At 38.8% G+C, this 15,402-nt stretch overlaps 1 protein-coding gene across 3 annotated transcripts in view; it reads left to right on the forward strand.

Annotated features, from left to right (window-relative positions):
- Nucleotides 1-3,812: 3,812 nt before the first annotated feature.
- Nucleotides 3,813-15,402, forward strand: part of ZFYVE21 (zinc finger FYVE-type containing 21) — a 35,659-nt gene continuing 24,069 nt past the window's right edge. For all 3 annotated transcript variants that reach the window (XM_044664641.1, XM_044664643.1, XM_044664642.1), the window contains exon 1: nucleotides 3,813-3,986. In XM_044664641.1, coding sequence (XP_044520576.1) covers nucleotides 3,828-3,986 — 159 coding nt within the window. In that variant the 5' untranslated portion in view covers nucleotides 3,813-3,827. The remainder of the gene's footprint in view (nucleotides 3,987-15,402) is intronic.

The following is a 15,402-nucleotide window of genomic DNA, read 5'->3' on the forward strand; positions in this document are numbered from 1 at the left end:
TCTTTCTCATAAGTCCCTCATGATTGCCCTGGACCAGTGATGGGCAAACTATGGCCCGCAGGCCAGATGCGACCCCCTGAAATGTTCTATCCAGCCCATTATTCCTAATCTGGCAAACACAATGAGTAGGATACAATACAATGAAACTTCCAAAGAGCTGCCTTAGAAACAGACTGTCAGATGAGCATTTCCTTTCCTTTGGCCCCCTCTTTAAAAAGACTGCCCATCACTGCCCTGGACCATTGTATTGCTAATGGTAGCAAAGTCTATTACATTTGATAGTTCCACAATGTTTCACTTTCTGTTACACTATTAGTTTTAACTAATTGTTTACTTTTTTACAAAAGACTTTTTTATTAAGTGGGCATAGTTTGTAAGTGTTTGTAATGTAAAAGTAAAATATATCAAAATCAAACTTAAAAAATATTCTTTTAATGTTTAGATAAAACCCAGTCCTGACTTCATGGAGCTTACCTTACAATCTGGTAGGAGGCTGTGGGACATCTCTTCAATACTTCAAAAGATTCATAACTTCACTGTGTGAATATTCTCCCTACCAAAGGGGGAAAATTCTTTATAAATAATAGTTTCGTGAGTTGTTATAAAAAAATTGATCAGTTGGTGACTAATTTTCTAGTAATAAAGACCTTGTATTCTCTATTTGGCAGATCCTAAGACACATCATATTCTCAAATTCTCTCAAGATCGGTGATGTCTTCCAGAGATGGTTGTATGCTAGGATGGACATGAAGACCCCAGGGTTCATTACATGTCATGATATGGCATTGGAAGCTTTTAAGTGGAACCATACAGTAGATCACTGAAAGTAGGTACTGATGACATCTACAAAAAGGTGCTGAGTATTCCTCCTTTTCCTTTTATTGATATCACTTGGCTTTGCTATGAACTTGGTGTTCTTTCCCACCTACCTCATTTGTGCCTATATCCTGGGAGGGGAGAGAAGGAAAATTAGACAGCTATTATGTTGAAAAGTCAAGCTGATATGAGGCATTAGGATGGGTAGAGATAATGATGACAGAGAAAAAGGTTAGGACTAGTCTCTTTTGGCATCATTATGCAATGGAAATAAAGCTGGACTAGGGATTAGGTGACCTGGGTTTTGGTCCTGGCTTTGCAACTAACTCATTGTGTTCAAGTGACTTCTTTTTCTTAGCCCTCAGGTTCCTGATTTATAAAATGACAATCATCTATAATTACTAAGGTTCCTTCTAGTTTTAAAGTACTAAGAAGCCATTCAATATTACAATAACTATAGCACAGGATGTTGGGGGTAATACAATGTTTGAATATTTGCACAAAGGGCTTATTGGATTAAATTGGTTCTTACCAGTTGCAGCCCTCAGGGAGTTTATAGCCTGATTAAAAAATTATCAATTACATAGCCACTGTGTTTAGAGTTGGAAAGCTCCTTGCATGGCTGTTTTTTTTAATGTTTCTTGCATATACTTATATATATATATATATATATATATATATATATATATATATATATATATACACACATGTTATTTGCCCCAACAAAATGTCCCTATGCCTTTCTGGGACCTCTCTTTTCTTGCTGTAACAGCTCTTAAATTGGGCTCTAAGAACTTTTTTTTTTGGTGGTGGTGGTGAGAATAACTATTTCAATAAAATTAGTTTCCTTTGTAATCCTGTTTTTTATCTTGTTAATTTAAACATATTAGTCTTAGAAAAGACTTGTAGGCATCACAAGAATGCCAAAGGAAGTCATGACATAAAAAGCATTAAGAATCCCTACTTTACAGTCATCTCTCAGTGATCTTAGAAAGTACCATAGGTTCCATGTCCATTTCTATGCGGTTGACTCCCAGACCTAAATATACAGCCATGACCTCTGCCTGGGTATTCATGACACTCACAAAGCATTTAGTAAATGCCTACTGTATGAGGTAGAGAGGATACAAAGATAGAAATTCAACAGCTGTTTACATCTATTGGGGGAGACAATGTATGCATACACAAGTTAACATACAAAGCAGATACAAGGTAACCTTGGATGGAAAGGGCCTGCAAAAGACCACACTTTAACTGGTTCAAATCTCATTGAAGGAAATGGATGATTCCAAGAGGCAGAAGTGAGGACTAAGCACATTTCCAGCATGGAAGGACAGTAAGTGCAAAGTCACAGGCCAGGAGTTGGAAAGTCTTTTAGGAAGAAGGGCAAGTATGCCTGCCTTGTAGAGTACACTGAGGAGAGAAGAGAGAGACAAGAAGGGATCAAGTTTTGAAGAGCTGTAAATGCCAAATAGTTGAATTGACATTTTGTTTAATTATCTCCCAGGTCTGTTATCTCCTTTCTGACAACTTTTTCTCAATTTCCTTTGCTGGATCATTCATTATTAATGTTTTACTATCTAAGAATGCATCGACCTCAGGGCTCTGTTCTGGGACCTCTACTTTCTCCATTCTCTCTAGATAAACCTCACAGTTAGGTTTAATTATCCCTGTGCAGATGACTCTCAAATCTCCCTCCTGAATTCTAGTCCCACATTTCCAAATACTTCATGAACATCTCAACACGAACACCACACAAGCATCTCAAACTCAACCTTAACAAAACAATTGATTATCATTCCCCCCAAATTCATTCCTCTACTATTTTTTGCCATAGACATCATCATCCTTCAAGTCTCTCAAGTTTACAACTTCAGAATCATCTCTTAACTCTTAACCCCCATATCCAATCAGCTGCCAATTCTTCTCAGTCCTATCTCTGAAATGACCATTTGTTCTCCTTTCCACTCATATGGCTGCTACTCTGGTCAAGCCTCATTACTTAGCACCTCTACTACTGTAAATCTCTTAATTAGTCTCCTCTGTTCCACTCTGTCCGCTTCCAAACCAACATCGACACAACAGCCAAACTACATAACAACAGGTCTGACTTCTAACATTAACAACATTGTGAACACACACTTCCAGCTCAAGAAGTTCCAATACTCCAAATTTTACTGATTGCTTCTAGGATAAATCATATCCCCTCTCTGAGCCTCAGTTTTCTCATCTGTAAAATGAACAGACTAATAGTTGCACTAATAGAAGTGTTACATAAAAGTGAATTAGTCGAAGTTGGGGTTGGGGGTGAAGTGGAGGAGTGTCATCAAAGACAACTTTCTGGAGGAAGTGAGTTCCCTTGGTTCTTTTGAAGCCCCTATTTTCTGCTCCCCGGAGCTGCCCTTCCAGGAACCCAGTTTCCTCCCCCCCAGGAGCGATGTAGCTCCAGGCCCCATCTTCCAGGCTGGTGACAAGTCGCGATACACCCCGAGCTCCAAACTCTCCCAAAGCCGGGCCCTTCGGGCACCCACCTCGTCTCCCAGGACATCCTAGGTCCCGGAGCCGGAACCCTTCCCTAGCATGCCATATGCCCACACCTCAGGCCACTTTGCCTCTGCTCGATTTGGCTGGGCTCTCTTGGCGCGGTTCGTGCTCCGCGCCGCCTCCCAGTCCAATGATGGAGTTCCACTCTGCCTCCTCCAATTACCTGTGCAGCTACCTTTGTGTCACCGCTTGCTAATTGGTCCATTCCCGGTTCTTTACGCCTCGAGGAAATGGTCCGCCTCTTCGCCCCTCCTCACCCTTCCTGCGCATGAGCGGAGTATGGGTGGTCCCCTATCTCTAGATTGGTTCAGAGAGGACGGACGAGGGCGGAGCCATGGCAGCGATTGGGCAGCGGAGATCGGTGGGAGTGTAGATAGGGCAGCTGGGCTGTTCACTACGGTGGGACGGGTCGGTGGCTAAGGTTGGAAAACTGTCAGCTGGGGCACCCCTGGGCCAGACGAGGAGCCATGTCCTCCTCGTCTGTGGCGACCGCTGGTGGGGCGGCCCTTCGCCGCGATGGAAAGAAGCTGGTGCGCTCGCCCAGTGGCCTGCGCATGGTCCCTGAGCACCGGGCCTTCGGTAGCCCCTTTGGCCTCGAGGAACCGCAGTGGGTCCCGGACAAGGAGGTAATAGGGCGGAGGGATTCCATGCGTTCTCATCCCCTTCCGCCAACCCCTCTCTCCCCTCCCCGCCCCCTTCGGTCCCCAGATTCCTCTGCCCCTCCCCCCGTCCGCACCCTCCTCTTCAGGTGTCCTCAGCCCCTCCCAAGACCTCCCCATCTAACCTGCTTTGGACTCCACTTGCTCGATTCATCTAACTTTCCTCTGCGGGGACTGGGGACTCCCAAAATCCTTGGATCCGGACCATTCCACCGAAAGACAGTCAAAGCTGAACCCGAGCCAGAATTTCCTCCATTACCTTGGGAATTATGCTCCTTGGAGACTTCTGGTGCTGGGGAGCTCACTATCTCCTCTGAAAGCCCCTTTTCCTTTGGAACAGCTGTTATTGCTATGTTAAGGAGGTTTTCCATTCTTTGCACTTTGTTCTATCCTCTGGCAAACACAGTAAGTCTCAGCCTTCTTCTAGTATTTTGAAGGGTGGTATCATAGGGTAAAAGACCGCTGTTAGAATTTCCCTAAGTCTTTTCAGTAGAGTAATATCGCCATTCAGTCCCTGAGTAACAAAATCTGCTTACTTTCCTGGTCACACATTTCTCTGGATTCCCTAGTATGTCCATCTTAAAATATGCCACCCAGAACCGAAGACAGGACTCCAGAGGAGATTTAGCCAGGACAAAGTACAGCGGAAACGAACATTTCCTTTTTCTGGACATTATGCTTCTCCAAATGCAGCTGAAGATTGAGTTAGCTTTTTTGGCTGCCACGTCACATGAGCTGTTCTGTACTCCCACCTCCCCCATTTTGGACTTGGGTAGATGGTTTTTTGGAACCTAACTGTAGGATCTCACATTTTTCTCTTAAATTTCATTTTGTTGTATTTGGTGTATCTTAGCCTTTTGGATCCTGACTCACTCTTTGGGTTAACTTTACAGCTTTTCATCATCTGCTGTAATATTAACTTGTATTTTGTACCTTCCTTCAATTTAGTTCAGTTTGGCAAACTTTTATTAAATGCCTTCTATATGCAAAGCATTATAGATAAAAACATAAAAGTGAAAAAAAAAACCTGCCTTTACCCTTAAGGAGTTTATATTCTACCTCCAGGTTAAAAGGTCAATAATATATAAAGGGAGAAAGGAAAACACCTACAACTAGGGGAACTAAGAGGAACTTCCTTTAGGAGGTGGCACTAAACTGAGCCTTGAAGGAAGGTAAAGATTCTAAAATGCATAGAAAATAAGGGGTTAGATTTGGAGCATGGGGGACTGCTTGTGCAGAAGCCAGTTTGGCTGGAATAAGTTCATGAAGGGTAATAATATGAAGCAAGTCAGGAAAAGTAGGCAGTTTCCTGATAGTAAAAGGCTTTAAATGCCAAGCCAATTTTGTATCTAATCCTATAGGTGATAGGGAGCTACTGAAATTTATCAAGTAGGGGCATGATATGGTTAAACCGGGCCTTTATTAAAAATTCCTTCAACAGCTGTGATGGATAGGATAAATTGGAGAGGGAAGAGACCAGCCAGATTTTGCAGTATTCTAGATGAGAAGTGATGAGAGATTAAAGTAACATGATTAAAAATAAGGAAACAGGTACAAGAGATGTTGAGATGGTAAAATCAAAAAGATATCCACATATTGTATATAGAGAATGAGGGGAAAGGGAAGAGTAAATTATGATTTGCAGGTTACAAATCCAGATGACAAAGGATATGCCATCCTTAAAAGTTTGGTTTTAGGTGGGAAAATGACTTCTTATCCTGGACACGTTGTACCTATAGAACACCTGGATGGAAGTAGAGGAAGGAAACAAACATTTATTAAGTCTTCTATGTGCCAGTCACTGTGTTAAGTGCTTTACAGATATTTTTTATTTTATTTGGAGATGTCCTACAGACAATTCGTGATGTGAGAATGGAACTCAAGAGAGAGGTTATGGCTATATAGAAATGATCATCTAATCCATGGTGATGGGATCACCATGAGATATAGTAAACTAGGGAATCTTAATGTTTTTTGTGCCATGGACCCTTTTGGCATTCTGGTGAAACCTATAGACCCCTTCTTAGAATAGTGTATTTAAATGTATAAAAGAAAGTACATAGATTACAAAGGAAATCACTTATATTGAAATGGAGTTATCAAAAATAATTTTTTAGTGTTCACTGAGCTCAGATTGAGCTTCTGCTGTAGAAAGAAAAGAGTCCCAGGACAGAATGGGGGACATTCACAGAGGAGAGGACATAAATGATGATCCAGCTATGTAGACTTAAGAATGAAAAGAGGTAGGAGGAGAACTAGGCGAGAACCAGAGAATTCTGCAAGGAATTTCCAAAAAAAGTAATCCAAAGCTGCAAGGAGGTTCAGGTTCAGTAAGTCCTGAGAAAAAAGTCAGAAGAGCTATTAGTAACCTTGGAGGGAGCCATTTCAGCCAAATCATTTCTATAAAAGAGCCAAGGGGCAGCTGGGTAGCTCAGTGGATTGAGAGTTAGGCCTAGAGACAGGAGGTCCTAGGTTCAAAACCGGCCTCAGACACTTCCTAGCTGTGTGACCCTGGACAAGTCACTTGACCCCCATTGCCCACCCTTACCACTCTTCCACCTAGGAGCTAGTATACAGAAGTTAAAGGCTTAAAAAAAAAATAAAATAAAATATAAAAGAGAGCCAAAGACAGATTCCTGGAAACTTCTTTAAAATACCTTAACTAACACCTAACAATGACTGTTTTTTGGTTCTGTTCATTTGATCAATTTTAAATCTCATTATTGCTGAAATCTAGGTAGACCATCTATAGCACTCTGCCAACCTACCAATTTGATGGCATTGTTAAAAAAGAAAATGGGATTCATCTGGCCGTTTGGGGTTAATATTGGATATCTGCTTCCCTTTCTAAATATTGGATATCTGCTTCCCTTTCTAAATCTTCATTCCTAGCTCATCTTATGGCCAAGGACTGAAGTGGAGCTATCTCTACTCTCATTTGCAGATGTTTCTATCTTTCTCTTTTTCTTTAAAAACCAAAATAACCTTTTCACTTCTGCAGTTCTACAGTATTCTCCATGATTTTTTAAAGATCATTGACATTGGCTTAGCAATCACACTCTTAAATTCTTTTGGTTCATTCAGGCCAAGTGACTTTTACTCATCATGTGTAAGAAAGTACTGGGCTCTTTTACTTTTTTTTTTTTTTTTTGCACTTATTTTGGATTTCAAATTCTTATTAGCCAACTGTGTTCCAACAAGCCCACTAGCATTTATTAATCACCCACTATGTACTAGACACTGTATTAAGCACTAAGGAGACAAAGTTTAAAACAAAAACTACAGTCCTTGCTCCGATCTGATCTGTGAGTAAGAAAGTTTATTGTGAAAGTGTTCTGAAGTATCTGTTGAATTGGGAAAGTCAGCAAAGGTGGGAAGAATTGAGAGTCTGTACAAATGTGTTAGCAATGGAAAGAGAAGATGTGGAAGCAGAGTTACCAGGACCTAGTAACTGATTAATTATGTGAGATTTGAGAGACAGAAAAGACCAAGATATTCTTAGGATTTTGATAATGGAAGACTGGGCAAATGATAGTACTGTAAAATCAGGTTGTCTATGGAGGTTCTCATCAAATAAAAGCAATCAGATTTTTATAAAATAGCTTGACATCTTTGTGAGCAGTAACAGTGGCAAATTCTTTAGTGTATTCAAAGCTGCAGAAGCATTAGTTTTTTTCACCGTGAAATATACATCGTCTCTATCTCTCTAAATGATGATTGTCCCCTATTCATTTAGTGTGACCCTTAAGTTTGGTGCTGATGCCTTCATGATGTGATAGGTTTTACCTTTCTTATCTATATAATTTCAGGCTGGTATTCAAGGAATTGCCAGTCTACTTATCCAGCTTTATCTCCCATTTCCTTTCACACTTACTATTCCTCAAGTGTACTCTAGTTCTTTCTGTCTTTGAACTTCAACTAAAGCTTTTTTTCCCCCTAGAAAATTATTCCCCAACTCATACTAACTTACCAAAATCCCACCCATTATTCAAAATCCTCTTTGGATGTTACTTTCTCTGAAACCTTGTATTTTCTTCTCTCATAAGGAAGTAACTTGTCTTCCCCTCTTGCTTCATAGTACTTTTTATTTATTCTTTACAAAGTTTGCCTTACACTTATTTTGTATGTTTTATGTCACTAAGTTGCAATTTTCTTGACTTCTTCACAGGGCTTTGACCATGTAGGCTTTCAAATGTTTGGTTCACTTTTCCAGGACATTTTCCTCTCCTGTGGTATTAAATTAGTAAAGAACTTAAATTGATTCTATATATGAATCCAGCTCTCCTGTTCATTCCTGTATCATATGGAGCCAATCTTTTCTACCTCTAATCCCTTGGTTATTCTCCTTGTTATCTTCAGTATCTGAAACCCTATTTTTTAAACTATCCTTACTTCGTCATTGTAAGACAATTTCTGTATATCAAGGTTCAGCTGAATTTATTTTGTATATGTCCTATATTTACTTATCTGTGAACATATTATATTCTCCACTTAAATATGAGATTCTTTTTTAAAATAATTTTTATTTTTTAGAAAAGTTATCATGGTTACATGATTCATGTTCTTACTTTCCCCTTCACGCCTCTCACCTCCCCACCCCCCCACCCCCCATAGCCAATGCACATACTGGTTTTAACATGTGTCATCGATCAAGACTTATTTCCAAATTGTTGATAGTTGCATTGGTGTGGTAGTTTCAAGTCTACATCCCTAATCATGTCCGCCTCATCCCATGTGTTCAAGCAGTTGCTTTTCTTCTGTGTTTCCTCTCTTGTAGTTCTTCCTCTGAATGTGGGTATTGATCTTTTCCATAAGTCTTTCATAATTGTCCTGTGTCATTGCATTGCTGCTAGTACAGTAGTCCATTACATTCTATTTTACCACAGTGTATCTGTCTCTGTGTACAGTGTTCTTCTGGCTCTGCTCCTTTCACGCTGCATCAATTCCTGGAGGTCTTTCCAGTTCACATGGAATTCCTCCAGTTTATTATTCCTTTGAGCACAATAGTATTCCATCACCAGCATATACCACAATTTGTTCAGCCATTCCCCAATAGAAGGGCATACCCTCGTTTTCCAGTTTTTTGCCAGCACAAAACAAATATGAGATTCTCGAGAACAGGGGATGATTCATTTTTGTATTTATAATCCCCCAATACCTAGCTTAATGCCTGGAGAGATGTACATTCATTTTATTCTTAGAACAGTGTGCATGACAAGTAAAAGACTGCTCAAAATTCTTTAGCTTCCTCCTCGGCTATTTTTGAGAACCAGTAAGTTTATATGAATGTCATTCACTTTTCTTTACCATTAATGGAATTTGTTCAAGAGATTATATTCTAATTTATATTATAGTTATTTGTTTATGTGACTTTTTCTTCTAGACTAAAAGCCCCCTGATGGCAGGAATTCTGTATAGATTTTTTAAATAGAAACATTTAAAAAATACATTGTGACAGACTCACCTTTCAACCTATCTAGTATTGTTGATTACTGTGCTGAAGTAGGTGGTTGTCCTTGTTTTCTACCTATTTACCATACTGGAATTTAACTCCTTTTGAGGAGGGCAGTAAAATGTATGTATTTGGGGAAGGATAGAAAGCTCCTCATTCTTATTTACACTGTCAGCCTATTCCACCTTTGCCATACAGAATTGTATATATTTATTATGTAAAATAATATTTTGGTGACTGTTGTCCCTTCAATTTTTGCAGCTCATACACATCCAGGCATTCTCTCATCCACTGCAATTCTTGTTCTCATTTCTCTATCTTCCTAGAGATTTTGTCAATGGAAAAGCCTTTATTTGAATTTGAAGTAGCAGCAAACACATATAACAACAGAGTATCTCAGTGCTTCAAATAAGTTGTAGTTTCTTGGCCATGGATGCCCAGGTCACAACATATCTATCTATTAAAAAAAAATTGGTGTAGCCAGGAGATTCACTACACTTTTGCTAAGCTAATTGACTGCAAATTCCAAAACACTTAACTTTTGTTCTTTTGAAACCTAGATATGCCAAAATACAGGATGTGGTTTAACTCTAGCATTTCATGTGTTTTTCTTTTTCCTTGCTGTATTTATTAAATAGCATTTTTTTATGCAGGCATCTTAGAGAATAGAACAAGGCCTAATAATTGAATCTCTAAATAGGGATTGCCTAGCAATTGATACTATCACACTCAATTTTATCTTCTCTGGTTAGATTCTGCTACCTGCCCTGATTAAAAGAATGTTTGGGGAGCAGCCATTGGTGGCTCAGTGGATTAAGGTCTGGAGATGGGACATCCTAGGTTCAAATCTGGCCTCGGACACTTGCTAGCTGTGTGACCCTGGGCAAGTCACTAAACCCCCCTCTCCCACCCCTCATTACCTAGTCCTTACTGCTCCTTGGGAAAAATCCACATTATTGATTCTAAGACAGAAAATCAGGGTTTTAAAAAAATTGGGGGGTGGTATTCTTAAGCTCTGAAAGCATGGTGCTATATCTAGCTAGCTGTCCTCCTTTTCTTTTTTCTCCTCTGCCTTACCAATCAACCGATGACTTCTGCACATTGGAAATGAATAGCATTGCCTACCCCCCACTCTCTAACCTTTTAAATCGAAAATGAAGCATGAACATGACCCACTTAGAAAATTGAAGCAGAGGTGGAGTTAAAAAGCTGCTGAAGAGGTATCTTTTGTTGTATCTGTCTGTCAACAAGCATTTATTAATTGCCCACTGTGCCAGACACTGCTGGAAATACAACCACAGAAGTAAGACAGTCCCTGCTATGAAGAAGCTTGTGTTCTTACAGGATAAGGACAAATTGATTTTGAGGCCAAGAGGAAGGCATAGCACTGACAGCTGGGGGAATTAGGAACAGCTTCTTGTAGGAACTGGAACCTGAATTGAAAATTGAAGGGAACAACCTCTCTTACAATTGAGGTGAGGTGGAAGATCATCATAGGCTTGGGGGAGAGATTCTGTAAAACAGTGGTTCCCAAACTTTTTTGGCCTACCGCCCCCTTTCCAGAAAAAATATTACTTAGCCCCCTGGAAATTAATTTTTTTAAAAATGTTAATAGCAATTAATAGAAAAGATAAATGCACTCCCCTGAATTGCTACAGCACCCACCAGGGGGTGGTGGCGCCCACTTCGGGAATCACTGCTGTAAAGGCATGGAGGAGAGAGAAGGAATGCTGTGTGTGGCCAACAGTAAGCTGGCCCTTCTGACTGAAGTGTGGAGTATGTAGGGTTGGGAGTTGGTATATAGACGTTAGGAGAGAGATGGAGGCTAGATATGTAGATTTAGGAGATCTTGGCCATAGAGATGATGGATGAATCCATCGCTACTGATTTGTAACATGTGAAAAAGCTAGCAGACATATCTCATTAATGCTGTTGTGTGCAAAAGGAGTGCTCAACTCCTTTTGCTATAGTCCTTGTCATTCCTTGAACTTCTTCCCAGATGATTTCACTTAACTTCTTTCATACTTGCTTTCATTAATACCTGTCTTTGTGGACCAAGTTCCAGAGATTTTGACCCCCTGCAGAACTCCCTGTAATTAAGCTGTCACCCTTTAAAAATACTCTCTTAAGAGGTAAGAAGTACCTGAGGTTGGAGTTTCAATTTATCTGGATGGTGTTTTGGAATAGTTTAATGTGAACTCAAGGCCCTGTTTAGTTAAATTACTGTCAAAGTTAGCTCCTGTGCTCAGAGATTTTCCTGAGTTTTCATTTCCAACTTATAAATTATCTGTTTTATTGTAAAGAAAAGTGAGAAACAAAAACCATTAAAAATGCTCTGCAATAGCCCAGTACCAGTATTGTCCCTTTGCTACTTATTTGGTCTTTTTAGTGATGTAAAAAAAATCAATTTTTACTCATATTAAAAACTTTTATTGATATCTTTTATTTCACATTTCTTTCCAAATATATCTCTCCTCCTTTATGTTAAGTGCTATCAAAAAAGTTATGTTTTTCAGTTTTACTTGTCTCCTTCTGCACATGCCTTCTGTGGTTCCTCAGTTTCCTTATACTATTAGTAAACAGATTTGATATTTCATGGGGCACCTGTACATTCTGAAACCACAAGCTAGGGAGCTTGGGGTAGGTTTGCTACTGAGGGGTGAGAAGGGATTTTTTATCCAAATGTTCATTTTACCAATAAACTAGACATGTCCAAGGCCACACCTGGATGGATGGCTAGTGGCAGAGCTAGTGTTATTAATAGGGTTCTTTCATAATAGCTGAGGTAAATAGGGCAAATGTTATTCCCCTTTTATATATTAGGAAACTGAGACTTAGAGATTGTGATTTGACTATAATCACACAGTCACTAAGTGTTAAAGCTGGATTTGGGACTGAGACTTTCCCAATTCACAGAGTGGGAATAAAATCCATGTAACATATGCATAATCAAGCAAAATATATTCCTTCATTGTCTTTGTCCAAAAGAATGCCTCATTCTGCACCCTGAGTCCACCTTTCTTTCAGTATGTGGATGCTTCTGTAGTTGGTCATTGCATTGCATCGATCAGTTTTTATAGCTTCCAGAGCTGTTTGTTTTTACATTGTGGTTTTTGTTCTACAAATTGCACTCCTTTTTCTACTCATTCTTTGTTAGCTTATAAAAGTATTCATAACTGTTCATTTTGATAATATTGATATAGTGTAAATTTCTTTTCTGGTTCTGTTCATTCTGTGTCAGTTTATATAAGTCTATATCCCTTCAAAATTATCTGTTTCCTATTTTGTTCAGCACAATAGTATCTCATTACATTATAGTTTTCACATGTTTCAGATGAAAAAAACCAAGGCACAGAGATTTGTCCAGTCATACAAGTAGTAAGCATCAGAGGCTGGATTTGAATCCAAGTCCTCTGATTCCAAAGCTGGTGCTTTTTCTATTGTTACCATGCTGCAATAGTAGATCTGTTACATACCTAAATTGTGTTGTATGGAAACTATTTTACAAACAAGATAGCACATAAGTGAGAAATTGTCAATATTAGAGATATTTGTGATTATATCTTAGAATCATAGATTTAGAGTTGGAAGAGATCTTAGAATCCACTGAATCCAACCCTTCACATTTTACAGATGGAAGAAACTGAGGCTCAGAGGTTCAATGACTTGTCCATGCATATATAAATAGTAAATATCTAAGGAAGGATTTGACCATCAGTACAGCAAACTTTCCATTCCTTCTTCCTTTGTGATTCTTTCCCCTATTGATCCATATATAGGAGACTTTTCTGTAAACCCTTTAATATACTGTGAATGCTGCTACATAATTTAGACTGTCCTAATTTGTATTCCTCATTCTTGCTACATGACTGGCTCAACTTCTTTTCTGTCTATACAGACGTTATCATTTTTTTAAATGCAGATTATTATCCCTAATAATGAAATACTTCAAAGTTGAATGGCCCTAAGGGGTTCAGGATGCTCCTATTTGTTAGTAACAGGACTGGATGGACTGTGATTTCATCGTATATAACTCCCAGTGAGGAAATTCTTTCTCTTCATGCGAATTGCAGCTGTTATGTAATTTATACTCTTATCATTGAGTGAAGAACCCAAGACAATACCAGCAGTAATATGTTACTAGAGGTCAAGTCTTCTAGACTCTGAGCCTGGCTTTCCATCAGCTAAGCCATAACTGCCTATTTGTGAGGGAGATATTTCTTAATTTAGAACTTTTAAACAATCATGCTTTTCTTGACATTTTTAGTGGTTAATATTAGTCAGTAAGCATTTACGAAGCACACTACTATGTGCCAGGCACAGAGCTAAGAACTTATACATAGATTAGGAAATATATTGATGATTGCTGTCATGATATAAAAATATATACCACAGTTGAATTTTAGGTTTCATTGACAAACTTGGTCAAAATGTGCCACCTTAAAGTAGAATGAAAGCTAGCAAATGTTTTCAAATAAGTGTCTCTCCTATAATTTTTTATGGATTTGATTTCAGTGAAATATGGTACTCCATCAGAAATTATCTGAAAGCTATCAATTTGTAAAACTGTTCTGATATTGAAAGAATTTTTATTGCCTAAAAAATTCTAATAAAAGAAGACTTTAAGGATCTAGTTCTTGACTGATATTCTTTCTTACCTCCAAATGGGTCTTAGCAAAAGACATGGAAACTTAACACAATTATATATTATATATCTAATATATTATTTGAGTAAATTTCTCTATACCCATTTTCAAACTATAAATTTGGGACGAGTTTAGACTTAATGTCAGGTAAAACTTCCCATTAATTTGTTGTTAAGCTGTTCATTTATACAATTCTTTTTTTTATTATTATTAGACATTTATTAATATTTGTTTTTAACCTGTTTACATACTTTATGCCCCTACTTTCCCCTTCACACACACCCCCACCCCCGCTCTCCCCCCCACCTATGGCCAACGCACATTTCCACTGTTTGTAACATGTATCCTTGTTCAGGGTCTATTTCCCATTCATGTCCGCCTCAGCCCATGCATTCAAGCAATTGTTTATCTTATATGTTTCCTCTCCTGCAGTCCTTCCTCTGAATGTGGGTAGCATCTTTACCATAAATCCCTCAGAGCTCTCTTGTGTCATTGCAGTGCTGCTGGTACAGGAGCCCATTACATTTGATTTTACCATAGTATATCAGTCTCTGTGTACAGTGTTCTTCTGGCTCTGCTCCTTTCACTCTGCATCACTTCCTGGAGGTCTCTCCATTTCACATGGAATTCCTCCAGTTTATTATTCATTTTAGCACAATAGTATTCCATCACCCGCATATACCACAATTTGTTCAGCCATTCCCCAATTGAAGGACATCCCCTCATTTTCCAGTTTTTTGCCACTACAAAAAGCGCAGCTATAAATATTTTCGTACAAGTCTGTTTATCTATGATCTCTTTGGGGTACAAACCCAGCAATGGTATGGCTGAATCAAAGGGAAGGCATTCTTTTATAGCCCTTTGGGCATAGTTCCAAATTGCCAGCCAGAATGGCCGGATCATTTCACAACTCCACCAGCAATGCATCAATGTCCCGATTTTGCCACATCCCCTCCAACATTCATTACTCTCCCCTTCTTTCATTTTAGCCAATCTGCTAGGAGTGAGGTGATACCTCAGAGTTGTTTTGATTTTCATTTCTCTAATTATTAGAGATTTAGAACACTTTCTCATGTGCTTATTGATACTTTTGATTTCTTTACCTGAAAATTGCCTATTCATGTCTCTTGCCCATTTATCAATTGGGGAATGGCTTGATTTTTTATACAATTGCTTTAACTCCTTGTATATTTGAGTGATTAGATCCATGTCAGAGTTTTTTGTTATAAAGATTTTTTCCCAATTTGTTGTTTCCCTTCTGATTTTGACTACATTGTTTTTGTTT

The sequence above is a fragment of the Gracilinanus agilis genome, chromosome 2, assembly GCF_016433145.1.
Source record: "Gracilinanus agilis isolate LMUSP501 chromosome 2, AgileGrace, whole genome shotgun sequence".
NCBI classification, from domain to species: Eukaryota; Metazoa; Chordata; class Mammalia; order Didelphimorphia; family Didelphidae; genus Gracilinanus; species Gracilinanus agilis.